This window comes from Lolium perenne, chromosome 4 (genome assembly GCF_019359855.2).
Source record: "Lolium perenne isolate Kyuss_39 chromosome 4, Kyuss_2.0, whole genome shotgun sequence".
Classification (NCBI taxonomy): Eukaryota; Viridiplantae; Streptophyta; class Magnoliopsida; order Poales; family Poaceae; genus Lolium; species Lolium perenne.
Window position 1 is genome coordinate 303172922 of NC_067247.2, and position 16388 is coordinate 303189309.

A 16388-nucleotide genomic window follows, 5' to 3' on the forward strand; every position below is an offset into this window, starting at 1 on the left:
GACAGTGGTTTAACACGTGTGTGCTTTTGTGGTCTGATTTCTGCACTCTCTTTTTTGTGTACGTTTCGATGCTGCAATTCCATCGTCTATTAGTACAGCGTTTTGGTACCTTGGCCGTGTGGCCATAGCCACGAAGAAGCTAGGCGGTCAAAGCGGTGCTACGACTATCATTTACCCCGTACATGTAACTTCTCTCTGGATTTTCCCCTCCACTCTCGATTTCTCTTCTTTGCTGCCGCCCCCGACCTTCCCCGCACGTGCGCCGCCACGGCGTCGCCCATGCCGCCACGGTGCCGCCCCTGCAGCTCCCCACTAACACGAGGCCACTATGAGGGTCCCCATGCCCCGATCTCCTCCTCGCCTGGCCCGCTCGCGCCCCGTGCTTCTTCCGAGGACGTCCTCCATGGGCTTTCTCACGGCGCGTGCTCTGGAGACGGCATCCCTCTGCTCTTCTCCTCACCGTTGTGGACCTCCGTGGGCGCAGAACATAGGGAGGAGGCCCATCTTGCCGAGTTCCATAGGCCGGCCATGGTGGCTGCCTCACCAGCAGCACCTCTGGCCATCGGCGCACCGACACCACCTCGAACAGCTGAGTAAGGAGGACGAGGATGGCACGCCACAAGGCCGCAGCCTGCTCCCTACAGCGTTGGTGCGCGTCTGTGCTCCGGATCTTGGTGCGCCTCTACCAACAAACGCTGGAGCTCAACCCGCTCCGAAATCAGGTTCTGCTCCATCACCTGCTCCATACTCTCCCTGGAATCCGGTCAGCTCAGATACATCCGTCAGTTGATTTTCAAATTGCTATTTCTCCTCTACATTTTCAATCTTAGTATCTTAAACGTGGCTTTCATCCGTCAGATCTGATACATCCGTCAGATCTGCAAAGTGGTCAAGGCCATGCTTCTCCTCTTTCAGGTGTGACCCCAAGTTGCGGCATAACTCACTACCCAAGTTGGTAGGTTCTGGATGGGCGACTCCGGGGCGGGCGACGCCACGGCGGCGGCCTTGCCGATTCTCACTGGTAGGTTCTGGAGTTTGGACTCTGGGGAAGATGACGATGCCGATCTAGCCTCTTCCCCTCGTTCCACCTCGCCGGGAGACTTTCTGAGATCGCCTTCGGAGAGGGTTCTCAAGCTTTCATCAAGGTATGTCAAGAGGCTCAACAATCGGATCATGCAGAGGCGTGCAGCCTTGGATTTGGCAGTTAAACTTGATCTTGGTTCTTCCTGTTCGTCGGGTTTTGCGCGACCAAAGCTTAATGGCTCGCCGCCGGCGACCGTTCTAAAATTTCCTGTCCTAGAGCCGACAGTGTTCTTCCTTCAGGACTTTAACGCTACTGAATGGACTAGAGTGGAACGGAAGAAAGTTTTTCGCCGTGCTTGTGCTGACAGGAGTGATCATAGGCCTGGCTTAGAACGCCGGCGATCACCGGGGAGGCGTGACGGCTTGCCGTTGAGCCGATCCAGATCTCGACGTTTTCAAAATCGTGGGTCAACGGGCCAAAGGGCTAAACACCCAGTTTCTTCTTGGATCACACGAAATAGCCCACAGTTTGGGCCTGCAAGACGAGTTAACTTACAACAAGGGCTGCCAGCGCCAGTTCCTCGTTGTACCCCTGTGTTTGCTGCCTCTTCTCGTCCTCTGGCGGCTAGGGCTGCTGGGAAGATGGCGTCACGTGAGCCGCCTCCGAACTCTGGCGCGCCGAGGTCTAATCCTCCTCTCCGTCAACATGTACTCCCCGGCCGTACTCCCGTGCGTCCAGATGGCCGTGGGGATGGAGGCTTTGGTGGGCGTGTGGATGGAGGTGCTGTGGCTGTTGGGGATCTTCAGAACAATGGCTTTCTAGGGCATGGCGATCAGCAGTCGCGACGCCCGCAGCGGCCAGTGAACAGTTCTGGACAGGGTTTCAGTTCAAGTCAGAGTGGAAACGGTGCTGAACATGACGAGGGTTTTAGGGGGCAAGGTTTTGATGCATATGAATCAGGATATTTCGAAGGAAATAATGGCTATGGCAATGGCTATGGATCAATGGACAGAGGTAATTACAGACAACGCCCTTACCGTCCTTTTTATGCTGGTAATAGGGCTCGCTATAACAATTATAGAGGGGGCAATGGGAGATTCAATGGTTATAACAATAATAGATACCAGAGAGTGTTCAATACAGCAGAAAATTTTAGAACAGATGCAACGACTCAGGCTCAAACCAAGGGTGATGCCTATGTCGCTTCTATCAGGGAAGGTGGTGATGCATCCATGTCTGTTCAGAATATGGAAACGTCCTCGGTTGAGAGCTTGTCGGCGCGTGCTCAGAAAAAAATTGACAAGAGGCTATGTTTGAGATGTGGGGAGAATGGTCATCTAGCTGAATCCTGTACTGCTATTTTATGCTTATACTGTGAGAAGACATCCCATGATTCGATCAACTGTCCACTTCATGCCATGCCAAAGCCTGTTGCTATTACTTATGGGGTAAGTCGAAATGAGCTCATGTTTCATGAAATTCCAGCTTCATCAGAGGTGACTTTTAGACATGATAGTGGCAAGGTTGGAAAGATTTCGGTCTCTGGTGGAGTTCTGTCTGCACAAGAAATAGTGAAAGAACTAGAGTGGATAATTCCGGGTAATCATCAGTGGGATCTAGTGAATACTGATGATGGTGCTTTTAAAGTCACTTTTCCATCTAAAGCTGATATGGCAAGGATGACAAAAATCATAAATGTGCCGGTTCCTGGAACAACCATGTTTTTAGTCTTTGAAGAATGGTCTGCGGCTGATCTTGATCCTTTTTTCCTTACCCAAGTTTGGGTGAGAGTCCAAGGGTGTTGTTACAAGGAGAGATGCGATTACTTGTCCCTTTTTGGTGTCGGATCATTGATTGGTAAAACAAAAGAAGTTGACATGGCTTTTACCAGAACCCATTCTGAGGCCCGTATGTTGGTTGAAGTTACTAGAGCTGAGTTCATTCCAACCACCACAATTGATCATACATATGATGGGAAGGGGTATGGTCTGATTTTTAAAGTTGAAGAACAAAAAGGTAAAGGAAAATTAGATGTGGATATGCAGGAGGCCAGTCCGGAGGATGAACCCAAGGAGTCAGATGGCAAGGATGATGATTTGCCAAAACAAGATAAGCCTCCTAATTCACCTCCCGCGCCCGGACAGCCAAAGAACCCATTTGTTTCTAATTCATCAAAACCGAGTACTAATTCAAATAATCAGACTCAGGCGTATTCGATGCCAAATTTAAAAGTGGGTTCTATAACATGTCCGAGTCCAGTTCACTCTGAAGTGGGGTTTTGGTCGCAAGGAAAGAAAGTTGCACCTCGTCGTCTCTGGGGCGATTGCAGTTCTGAAGATGATGATGATCTCCCGTCTCCGCTACCTCGCCTAATATCGGATGTCGATGTTTCGGTTGGGGAGCCACTGGGAGTTCCTACCGTGACAGGGAAAACAGAGGTTTTCTCTGCCACAGAACAGTCGGCTGTTGCTGCCTCCATTGATGATAAAACTATGGAGGATACAACTGAGAAGTTTCCGGGTCTTGTCTTGGATGCTCATGGCCTGGGAGGCCGGGGGGTGGTTCATCCTCATTTGGATGCCTCAGGGAAGGTGATTGGGGCGTCCGATAGTAGTGTACGTGCTTGCAATAAAGGTATGGGTGGTTATAATTTACAGGGGCAAGAGTCCCCGGTTTTGATAGATTTTGTTTCGAGTTCTTACTTTTTATCCCCTGGTACCAATGTAACCTCTTCCTTTTCAGAAAATCTCGAACCAACCTTGGTTTCTACTATGGCACAAAAGGGTGCTCATGAAGATGGGTTGGTGGGGAATACTTTTTCATCCCCGGTTATGTCTCCAAAGTATACTAGTGTTATGCTTAATGGCGGTATGTTTGATAATTCTTTAAAAGAACAACATAATCCTATCCTACCAGTTTCGGAATTTTCTACAATATCCAACAGTAATATACATGAGTTTACAGGAACAAATGTTAACGCCGCGGGTACAGGAGTTTACCTTGGAGGGCGATATTCCAGGGAGGAAATTGTTGCTTTTGGTGGTATTTCAGAGAAGGAGATGGCAATCTGATCGAGTGCAAGAATTCGTTCTCAACCAAATGCTGATGTTCCGCAGATGGAGCGTGCTCAGAAATTAACCCAAGCAAAAAATGAGGTTTCTGGTTCAGGTACTTATTCCAAATTTTCGCTTGCCTCTTTATCAAATGATACTGTTATATCTCGGGCAGAGAAGTTGGGTGTTTCGTTAGGAAAGTCACCTCGGCAAATTGAGAACTCGATAAATTTTTTGAAGGAAACAGATAATACGAGGACCCTAGTTATGTTAGCCAAAAATCTGAAAGAAATTAGTGATGAGGAGGATCAGCATGCTATCCTTAGTCACGCTTCTGATTTGTCACTTGATTTAATAGGAGAGGAACACCATGTCGAAGAGGAGGATACTTTTACTTTTGTTAAACCCAAAGTGACCAGGGTGTACAAACGAAAACAGAAAGTAGCGCCAAAAATGGTACGTAGAAGTACTAGGCTGAGCAAGAAGTAGTTTGATTCATACATAAAATGAAAGGTGCGTTTTGGAATAGTGGTGGGTTTAGAGATTCAGCGAAGCATATTTTTGTTAGTGAGACAATTAGGGATTTTAAACTAGACTTTTTTGCTATCTCGGAATCTGGAAGGGACAATTTTTCTGCACCGTTTTTGAATCATATTTCTGGAGGGTTAGACTTCCAATGGTATTGTGTTCCTCCAAATGGGAGATCAGGTGGTATCTTAGTGGGTATCAACGCTGATACAATTTCAGTCCAAAACATAGTGACCGGAGAAAGGTGTGTCAAATTCTATGTTACTTCTAAACACGATAATTTTAAATGGGTTTTGGTCGCGGTTTATGGGGCTGCTCAAGATGAGCATAAGCCTGATTTTCTAGCTGAATTAGTCAGGATCTGCGAAGACGAACCTTTGCCTATGATTGTTGGAGGTGATTTTAATATCATCAGGCGAAAGGAAGACAAGAATAAGAATAATTTTAATGAGCGTTGGCCTTTCATTTTTAATGCGATAATTGAAAGTTTGGATCTCAGAGAGATAGCCCTCTCTGGACGCCAATTTACTTGGGCTAATCGCAGAGAATCTCCTACTTATGAAAAACTAGATAGAATTTTATCTAGTATCGAATGGGAGCAGAAATTCCCTTTGGTGACAGTTAGGGCTCTAACACGGTCTGGGTCGGATCATACTCCGCTAATTCTAGATACGGGGGAACAAGCTTTTAGCGGCAATAGATCTACGTTCTCCTTTGAACTTTCCTGGTTCAAAAAGGATGGTTTCTTAGACATAGTCAAACGTGAATGGACGTCTATTTCAAGTGGGAATAATGCTATGGAGAAATGGCAAAATAAGATAAGACATCTTAGGCAATTTCTCCGGGGATGGGCACGAAATTTAAGTGGGGTTTACAAAGCCGAAAGAGATAGATTATCACACATTATTGATATCCTTGATTGTAAAGCGGAGACAGTTCCGCTAGACGAGGAGGAGAGATCCGTTTTGCGCAAGGCTAACGATGATCTAGCTAAGTTACGCCGCGATGAGGAGTCTAAGTGGCTACAGAGAGCTAAAGTTAAACATATCCAAGAAGGCGGGGATAATACTAAATATTTTCACTTAATTGCAAATGGTAAACATCGTAGAAAGAAGATTTACCAGTTAGAGCAAGATGAAGGAACCATTATGGGTCAGGAAAATTTGAAGACATATATATCTGATTATTACAAGAATCTGTTTGGACCACCACAACCGAGTTCTTGTACTCTGGTTGAAACAGTAAATCATGACATCAAACAAATCTCGAACGACGAAAATGAAATTTTGATTGCGAATTTTACAGAGGATGAGGTTAAAAAAGCAGTGACACAAATGGAGAAAAACAAGGCCCCGGGACCAGATGGATTTCCGGCGGAGTTTTATCAAGCATGTTGGGACTTTCTAAAAGATGATTTAATGGCTATGTTTGAGTGTTTTCACAGAGGTGAGCTACCCCTGTTTCACTTGAATTATGGGACCATAATTCTTTTACCTAAAAAAGAAAATGCTATTCAAATACAGCAGTACCGTCCCATTTGTCTGTTAAATGTTTGTTTCAAAATCTTCACCAAAGTAGGGACGAATCGAGTATCCACAATAGCTGAAAAAGTTATACAACCAACCCAAAGTGCTTTCATGCCTGGCAGACATATTCTAGAGGGAGTAGTTATTCTACATGAAACCATACATGAACTTCATAAGAAAAATTTGGATGGTGTTTTGTTTAAAATAGATTTTGAAAAGGCATATGACAAGGTAAATTGGTCTTTCTTGCAACAAGCGCTGCGAATGAAAGGATTTGATCCTAAATGGTGTACCTGGATACAAAAATTTATAGAGAAGGGTAGTGTGGGGATCCGGGTAAATAATGACATAGGTCATTATTTCCAAACTAAAAAAGGATTGCGTCAAGGGGATCCAATGTCACCAATTTTATTTAACATCGTAGCGGATATGCTTGCTATTCTGATTGCGAGGGCAAAAGAAGATGGCCAAGTGGAGGGTCTTATTCCACATTTAGTTGACGGGGGCTTGTCTATTCTTCAATATGCTGACGATACCATATTATTTATGCAACATGATCTTGAAAAGGCACTTAACATGAAGTTAGTGTTATGTATCTTTGAACAATTGTCAGGCCTAAAGATAAACTTCCATAAAAGTGAACTTTTTTGTTTTGGTAAGGCCAAACAGAGGGAGGATGATTATAAATCTCTTTTTGGTTGTGACATAGGTTCACTTCCTTTTAGATATCTAGGGATTCCTATCCATTTCCGCAAATTGAGAAACGGTGAATGGAAACCGGTGGAGGACAGGTTTGAGACAAAATTAAGTAGTTGGATTGGGAAACTTTTGTCATATGGCGATAGGTTGGTTCTGATTAACTCGGTTTTAACTAGTCTGCCAATGTTTATGCTTTCTTTTCTCGAGATTCCGAAAGGAGTTCGGAAAAGGCTAGATTTTTTTAGGTCCCGGTTCTTTTGGCAAAGTGATGGTCACAAGAAAAAATACAGGCTAACGAAATGGAATATTATATGTAGACCCAGGGACCAGGGCGGTTTGGGAGTAGAGGTTCTAGATTTAAAAAATAAGAGTTTGCTCAGCAAGTGGCTTTACAAACTTTTTAATGAGGAGGGAATTTGGCAAGAGCTGCTCACTAAGAAATACCTGCATTCTAAAACTTTGTCACAAGTTTCAGCAAAACCAAGTGACTCGCCTTTTTGGAAGGGCTTAATGAAAGTAAAGGAGGAGTTTTTATCTCGGGGTTCTTTTGTGGTTGGTAATGGGATGAACACCAGATTCTGGGAGGACATTTGGTTAGGTCATAAATCTTTGGCGGAAGAATACCCATCACTTTATAATATTGTAAATCATAAAAATGTCACGGTTGAAAATGTGCTTGCGACGAATCCTCTTAATATTAGTTTTAGGAGGACTTTAAATGACAACAAATGGGAAAGATGGACACATCTATTACACAGGCTTATTATGGTACAGTTAAATGATAGTGAGGATAGATTCAAATGGAACTTAACGGCTTCTGGTGTTTTTTCGGTCAAGTCCATGTACAATGATCTCCTCTCTGGACATACAATTTCCCTCAAGAAACATATCTGGAAGTTGAAGGTGCCACTAAAAATAAAGATTTTTATGTGGTTCCTCCACAAGAAAGTGATTCTTACGAAAGATAATTTGGTCAAACGAAATTGGAATGGTTCTACCAAATGTTGTTTTTGTGATCAAGAAGAGACAATACATCATCTTTTTATATCTTGTCCTTTTACTAAGTTGATCTGGAAGATAGTGTACATGACTTTCAATATACCTCCGCCATTGAATATAACTAATTTGTTTGGAAAATGGCTAAATGGGGTAGACAAAAAGAGTAAAGCTCACATTAGAGTTGGAGTATGTGCCTTGCTTTGGGCAATATGGAACGTACGTAATAATTGCATTTTTGACAAAAAAAACTTTCCATCATTTCTGCAGGTTATTCCTTTGGCTACCCATTGGATCCATATGTGGTCCTATCTGCGCCCAGAGGAGGAGCGCCTTGCCATGGATATTGGGTGCAACCGACTGGCAACGGTAGCACGGGATTTTTACAGCCGGTGCGGTTGGCGTGCTGATCGAAGACTAACATGATGATGCAAAGGCGTTTCATGCTAGTGGTTTTTAGATGGCTTGTTTTTGTAGCAACTTTGGGTGATCCATGAGCTGTAATAAGTTTTGAGTTTTTTTATTTTGCTACTTGTAATAACCGGATTCGTTTTAATAAAGAAAGCCGCATGCATCAATTGATGCAGAGGCTGGGATACCCCATTTCGAAAAAAAAATCTTAAACGTGGCTTTCACCTTTCAGATTGCTATTTCTCCTCTACATTTTCAATCTTACTATCTTAAACGTGGGGCAGGGCAGACCTGAACTGAACATACTTTGAACTTTACTACAATATATATGATATTCTGGGGGCTTCAGTCTTTTTGTCCCGAGGTAAAGGGCATTACCTATCTATAGAAAGGATCAAGGTTTTTTTTCCTCTCAGTTACAAATAATTGTAATTTATGTGTTTGTTGACTACTTGGTAAGGCAATAATTTATAATGCATGCAGAGCATTTTTCATGAACGGCTGTGCATTTTTTTTTAAAGTTACTTGATGTGGAAAGATTCTTTTTAGCACTATGAGCATTTTCTTGTGCTATGTGGAGAAAAAAAATCAAGCGACAGCACTTTTCATATGTTGTGAATTTGTGATTGGTTTCCCCTTCTCTACAATCTTATGGCACATATTGCACTACTTAAAATTGTATTTGGAAAATCCTCGGAAAAACCCTCTAAATATCCTCTCTATTTTTCGTATTGGAACCTTACTCTTTTGTACACCTTTTACCATAATTTTTAAATAGATCAGAATGCAGGTCCATGTAGTGATACTTAATAGAGTTTCTACTGATTTGGCAGCCCAAATAGATTAAGGGGAGTTTCTACTGTTTGTTTGAAGATTTTAGACATGGCGCGCATAAATAATATGTATCCAGGATGCAGTTTGTGTGTTCAAAAACTGAAGTGAGGTCTAAATGCTCCATAACTTCCGGTTTTCTATCTATGGATGGTCTGTTCATGATTACTAGATAAGCAGCACACCATTTTTTACTGAAGTTCAAGCGGACGATATAATCAGGCAGTGAAGAAACTGAGATCTGCTTTCTGTTGTTTTGCTTATAGGATCCAGTTTGCAAGTGAGGAAGTCCGGCCTCGGTTGACCCTCTATTTATACAATAAACGTGCATGCTGCATTCCTCATTAAATTCATAACCAATGTTGCCAGTCCTGGCCATAATTTTTTTACTTGGCATTGCTTATCAGATATAGTTTCAAAATGAGTATGAATCTTGTTTGCATTTGTAGCAAATACTTTACTTTTCTATTGCAGCAATAATATATATGTCCAAAGTTATTTACCAATTGAGTTATTCATCGCATGATCTATCCTCAGATGTGTAATGCAGTTTTTTTTGCAGGTAGTTGAATGAAAATATGTGCATTGTGATCATGCGGGATACTTGTTGCTCCTCAATATTAATTGCCCATTTTCTTATCATGTTACAGCAATATCATAAGATCCCTTATCATCATTCATATAATATCCCTTATCATTATCTGTGAGAATATTTTATTTAGTATTTTTTAGTTTGCCTGTCAATCAATAATTAGGCATGCTGCTGGATGTGTATAAACCTTTATTTTCTGGTGCACATTGTATTCGCTGAGTTAAATTGCATTGCTATGGATATACCTAAATGCATACTCATGTTGTGATCTAGGAATTTGTAATCGATCTCTCATTTTCGAATGCATGTCGTAGAGTTATATCCATTTTTTCCAGGGATGTAAACTCAATTTCTCATGTGGTTTGTTACTGATCTTTTTATTCTTCCTTGACACATGTTAAAAGTTATTTACTTGTGCTTTCTAGATAGCATTTTCTGAGAATAGTTCATATATGCATGACATCCACTCTTGTGGTGGCAAACATTCAAGTCAAGTAGACACTTGTGACCTCAAACCCCGAAAGCCTGCATTTACTTTGGATAGTGGTTTTTCCCTCTAGGTTCAGGAAGCATGAAGACGAAAAACAGTAAGTTCTTTTTTCTCATCAGCTATGTATTCTACATGAATATGATGCACGCTTTTAGGTTCCCTTGCACATTCGATATTAAGTAACGAAGATGCCTTATTTTAGTAGTTCATTGAAAGTTTTGCCATTTTAGCTGTGCTAGCTCTGATTGGACATCCTGACACTCTGCCATGCTACCATTTGTTGGCATTGTTCAGCAAAACAAATTAGCAATAGTCTTCTTTGAGTGCTACACAATAAACTAGCCAATGTTCTCTTCCACTGTTACAGATTGGCAATAGTCTTCTTTGAGTGCTACACTATAAACTAGCCAATGTTCTCTTCCGCTGTTACAAATTTGCAATAGTCTTCTTTGAGTGCTACACAATAAACTAGCCAATTGTCTTCTGTAATTTTAGTACACACAATATGTAGGGATATAGAAACAACTAATTCAACCAATTTGTCATATAAACTGTAGGGAGCCCCATTTGTGATCCACACGCTTAATTTGGGTTCTTCGCTGTCATTTCTTCTCTGGTTTGGTGATGATGCAGAGCTACACTACTCTTAGCGGATAGGATGTATTTCATGATTATATGTATGTATCCCGAAACTATGTTTGCAACGACACGGCTATGATAAACGGACATAGTTGCTGGATAGGCCTAGATGTGTTTTGAAATATGCACGTTTTGCGAACAATAGATACTTTTACTAAGAATTTCCTTGCTCATATATTCAACTTATTTTAATTTGCTTTCTACCAATTTAATGATTTCTTTGAATGAAATTTGATGATAGGGCCACAAGATCAGAAAAGGTACTTTGGATCGCTTTGAACGATCAATGGAAAACTAGAAGCACGGTTATCATGGAGAGCACCCAAATCAGTTGTGCCTGACGAGGACATCTTCTCTGTCATTGGAGACAATGAACAAGTGTACCATGAGATACAAGAGTAGGCCATGGACACAGGAGGAGCAAGAACACATCAAGCACGCCATCGATGAGTCCATCCGGCCTGAACACTCAAGGCAAGCCACATGAGTCTCTACATCGCTAGCCAGGCGGTGATGGAGAGGATCCTCTGGAGAGGAGACAACAGCTTCACCGCGGAGCTCTAGCCCCACCATCCCCTGCCCCCTGTGAAATCATTTTCCATCATCTGACGATTAGGAGGATGGCAAACGGCGTGTGCGACTCTATGCCAAGGGAAGAGAAAGGATGATATCCTAGCTTAGACTTCTGTCGTTTCCTTTTGATTTTTTCCTTCTCTTAATTGTTCCTTCCATGTGTTAATTTTTTGCAGATCGTGCCCCTGTCTGGGTGTGTTCGCTCCCTCTAGATGGACGCTGAAAGGGTCCTCTTCCTCCGCGCTCCAGCTGGGGTAGACTGGCTGTCTGTGGCTGTGGGAGGCGTCCCAGTTCAGCCAACTCACGTTCTGGTTTGGCTCCTCCGCCGTCGCGCCGGCGGCATGATCTTTGATTGACATCTGGGGTGATACACGATTGGGTGCAGAGACCGCATCAGTCTCTTATTTAGACGCCATGTCCTGGGATGGATGCAGTATTTAGACGCCATGTCCTGGGATGGATGCAGGCAACGCAAGAGGCAACAAAGCTCTATGTCAGTCGCATCAGCAACATAATTAAGTACAATATGTCTCTCTCTTTGAAATATTGCACTTCTAATTCATGATGTAAGATTTTCTGATGTTCCAGGATTCAGATTATGCTCATGAAGCACTCAAATTAGAGGAATTAATCTTAATTGCTTTTGAAGTGCTCTAAGTTCTCTCTAATTTTTGCATAGCATTGGGGTCGTAAATTATGTCAGTGGTCTTAGTCAGGGAGATTATGTTCAATTTTTTTTAACCTGTTCTACCAATATGCTGTTAGACTGGATCTTCTATTTGGATGTGTGTGCTCTTTTAAAAAGCTAAGCCAATGCAGGCACCAATTCAGTGCTATCTTGCTCTCGCTGGTGGGACAGCAGGCTCGCAAGCTCTCTCAGTTGTTCACAAGAATGCTTTTTCTGCAGGTTTATTCTTCAGGGACATGCCCGATGAGGGAATTTTGAGGTGATTAAAGGCGTCCTCACTGCTATAAGGTGTCATTGACTAAATGTTCTTTTTGATATATTTCCCTTAGGTGTATCATTTTCTTGCTGCCTATTGCAGAATAAAGAACCTATCATTTGTTTCCCAATTTTATGAAGCTGGATAACGTTTGTACCTATCTCTTTAAACATGCCATTGTGTAAAAGGTAGTTTTTTAAATCTATGGGTACATTTAGATAATTGTACACCTATTACAATGTCATTTCATATCATGGTTTACATTTTTCTCTATATTAGGTGATTGTTGTTTGGAATGGCGAAACCAGAATCATTATTAGTGTGTTATTCAGCTCGCCAAAGTGCAGGATTCTCGCGCTATCAATTACAATGGACAGGTATGCTCTTATGCCAATTCCACTATTCATCAAATTGTATTATTATTAAAAATGTAGAAGCCATAGCATATAGTGTGTATCATCCTGCTAATGGCTTCCTCCTTGCACACGATAGCATTGTCAGTGGTACAATCCCATTAGAATTTAGTTCCCGGATAGAACTGAGGAGGTAACACTTGAGTTCAGGCCTACTAGAAATAAATTGAATATTGCAATTATTAGTCTTAGAGCATAGGTACATAAAGAAGTGTACAACGACATCGCCATATAATTATTCGATCCCTCCATTAATATAATTTTTACCTTTCTAAGAGACAATAGGAAATATTCTGTAGAATTTCTCAACCTCATGATCTTCTAACTAGGGAGGTATTCATACAACAATGATACGTACCAAGTCAAAGCTTCCGAGAATTTTTAACATAGCTACAAATTAATTCGTCATTTATATTTTGTTAGTTAGGTATACATTTTAGAAAAGGTGATCTAATGATTCATTCCCCTAATTAGCTCTACAATTTAAAATTTAATGTTGGAGCCATTAAGAAGCCTTGAGAACAATTCAAAGCTTGCATTAGATTTTGTCTAGAGATTCAACAGTTAAGTACACAGTTTGTTTGAATCAAAGTATTTCAGTAATTTTGGAGGATTGGAATCCATAGAATATTTCAGATGGGAATAGTAGGGTTTATTGCTCAGATTTCCATAGGATCTCTCACATATTTCACTGGATACTATTTCACTATATTGGAGTTTTTATATTACCCAGAATCAGAAAATTTCTTAGTCATTCATGATCAGATCCAACATACGCGGAACTTGATCACTCATAACACCTGAACTATCCGCTGATCATGCTGGATCTAGACTGTGTAAGGGACTCCAGTTCGGTAACCACCCTTAAAGTCAGACTCCAACTTGATTTGGTTTATCGAAATATTCAAATAGATCAATTCATTGAATTGTCACCAAATAAAATCTTGTGATTCTTAAAAATCCAACTGGTCTTTTCTCTTAGCCTACAAAATATTTCTTCTTGGATTGTTTTTATGCTATCATACATATACGTCAAATTGGACCAGTTTTCTTTTGTTGCGTCGGACAGAGAGATAAAAAGTACATGATTTTTCTCCATGTTAACTTGATGTTAAGTACACTATCATCATATTTAGGCTCCTGGAACTTTTTATTTCCGGTAGTCATTGCTATTGCAGTTTCGCATGAAACTGAAATTCCTACCAAAATATTTGCCTAGGTCCATAGAGTGTATGAGTTTTATCCATATTTTGATCTTCATACTGGAGAAAAAATTCTTTCAGAGTTTTCCCTTACTTTGTCCGTGTCAACAAACAATTCGAAATACCTCGACTTTTTCAGAATAGGTCCGAGTCAAATAGCAATGATTCGAATTACTTCTTTTTTCCATTACACTATTTCGGAAACCTAAGGAGACTCGATCATATGGATATGGATAATACAGAATTTCCGATCCTAGCGGGAAAAGGAGGGAAACGGATACCCAATTTAAAGTGAGTAAACAGAATTCCGTACTATACACTGTTTTAGTTAAAATAGTTCTCTTTTGTACACTTATGCGGGACTACAGTATAGAGGTAACAAAACATGCACACAGTGAGAGTGATTTCTACTTCATAGACTCTCTTTCCTTGTGTAAGCAATAAACTAGGCATACTAGTAGAATGCCCGTGCTTCGCCACGGCCCTTTAATGTAGTGTCAAATGCATAAGCGTGTAAATAATGCAGGCAAAAAAATGTGTTGCTCAAAGAAGGAAGGAGGAATGGGGTTTCGTGACTTTGAATCTTTTAACCAGGCATTGTTAGCCAAACAAGCCTGGCGCCTCCTTACTGTGCCGTCCTCTTTGTGTGCTAGAGTGCTTAGAGCTCGGTACTTCAGCAATACTGATCTGTTGCATGCAAGGTGCCCAGCCAGAGGCTCGTTCACATGGAGAAGTATTTTGTTTGGCAGGGATCTCCTTAGATGTGGTCTGATCTGGAGAATCGGCGACGGGTCTCAGGTGGAGGTGTGGGAGAGTAATTGGATACCGAGAGGTGGAGCTCAACGACCTCTAGGTCGTAAGTCGGATACAAGTGTTCAAAGAGTCAGCGAATTACTTAATGCTGATGGATCAGACTGGAACGAAGAGAAACTCCAGGAGGTGTTTTTTGATCAAGATGTTCATGACATCAAGCACGTCACAATAGGAGGCACTGGTACTGAGGATTACCATGCTTGGAATCATACAAAGAACGGGGTTTTCTCTGTACGGTCGGCCTATCATTTGGCGATGAAGCAAAAGAAGATGAAGACGGGCATGACTGATTCTTCCTCCTCGTGCACATCTCACAAAGGCTGGTTGGCGCTCTGGAGTACAAATGTCCCAGACAAGGTTAAAATCCATGTCTGGCGGCTTATGAAAAACGGACTAGCTGTGGGAGCCGAGCTAGCAAGGCGGCGGATCAAAGCAGGTATTGTCTGTGTGGCGTGCGGACGTGAAGAGACGGCTCTTCATCGCTTCTGGTACTGCCCTCATGCGCAACAAGTTTGGAACTATGTCAGAGACAAGGAGGTGCCTGTAGTTGGTGATCCACCGAAGGATGTGTGTTCTCAAAGAGACCTGATGCTATGGTTTCTAGATTGTTTGGGATCAAGGAGGGATGTGGAGATAGAGACTACCTTGATGGTTATACACCAAATGTGGCTCTCACGAAATGATGCCAGAGAGACAAGGAAGATCGATGATCCAGCTAACATTGCTAGCAGGGCACTAGGTCTGTTGGAAGAATGGCGCAATGTGCATAGCCTGCCAGCGTCAAGACCTGACAAGCCAAAGGAAAGTTGGGCTCCTCCAGCGAGACATTGGCATAAGGTGAACGTTGATGGCGCGATGGCAAAATCTTCAGGGAAAGGTGGCGGAGGAGTGGTCATTCGTGATCACGATGGCACCTATCTTGCAGGAGCATGCCATTTTTTCCCCTCCCTGTCAGACCCTGAAGAGGCTGAATTGAAAGCTTGTAAACGTGGCCTCTTGCTGGCTAAAGAACTGAACCTGGAGCGTGTCCTGCTGGAGACAGATAGCGTTGGTGTTGCTGTGAAACTGAGAAACTGACTTGCAAGGAGAAGGACAGATCGGTGCATGGTCCGCTGGTTGAGGAGATCAAGGAGATGCTACGATCGCTGCAAGATCACTCGGTGAAGTGGGCAAGACGTTCGGCGAATGAAGCTGCTCACAAATTAGCAAAGGAAGGCTGCGTTTTAGAGTTAATTAAGTCTTGGTTTATTGTACCACCTAGTTGTATTGAGAACTCGTTGGCTACGGATCTTGCCGGGCTACTTGTGTGAATGAATAAACGCAGCATCTTCCTCTCAAAAAAAAAAAAAAATGCAGGCAAATATTAAAGTATATAAAATAAATATATAATACATACAATATTTAAAGATCCACTTCGCACAATTCATTTTGTAGAAGAGAAATGACTGAATACACTTTATTAAAGCCATGGTCCGTTGACGCGTCTAAGGTATTTTCGCACGATTTCAGGAATGTTGTCTTCAACTTCATTAGCCTGATACTTGAGTATGTGTATCAGAAACTTTTTTCCTTAGCTCGTAACCATCCTGCACAATTAATCTATCATGTTAACATGAAGTTTTCTTCCCACCAAAAATATAAGATTCATAGAGTA

The 16388-nt window shown here is 42.0% G+C and overlaps 1 protein-coding gene and 1 long non-coding RNA gene across 3 annotated transcripts; both read left to right on the plus strand.

The window, feature by feature from the left end:
- The first annotated feature begins 220 nt into the window (after positions 1 to 220).
- On the plus strand, positions 221 to 8449 carry LOC127295978 (uncharacterized). Its single transcript, XM_051326005.2, has 5 exons — positions 221 to 722; positions 859 to 3658; positions 3767 to 3892; positions 3989 to 4192; positions 8097 to 8449. The coding sequence occupies exons 2-4, from the start codon at positions 967 to 969 to the stop codon at positions 4093 to 4095; spliced, it is 2925 nt and encodes a 974-aa protein (XP_051181965.1). The 5' UTR covers positions 221 to 722; positions 859 to 966; the 3' UTR covers positions 4096 to 4192; positions 8097 to 8449.
- An 8-nt stretch (positions 8450 to 8457) lies between these two features.
- On the plus strand, positions 8458 to 14356 carry LOC139830674 (uncharacterized). 2 transcript variants are annotated; one of them, XR_011743743.1, is made up of 4 exons: positions 8458 to 10247; positions 11031 to 12309; positions 12409 to 12494; positions 12586 to 14356. It is a non-coding gene; the product is annotated as an uncharacterized lncRNA (long non-coding RNA). The 2 variants fall into 2 exon arrangements; XR_011743742.1 differs by having other exon boundaries at positions 8458 to 12309; positions 12586 to 14147.
- The last annotated feature ends 2032 nt before the right edge of the window (positions 14357 to 16388 follow it).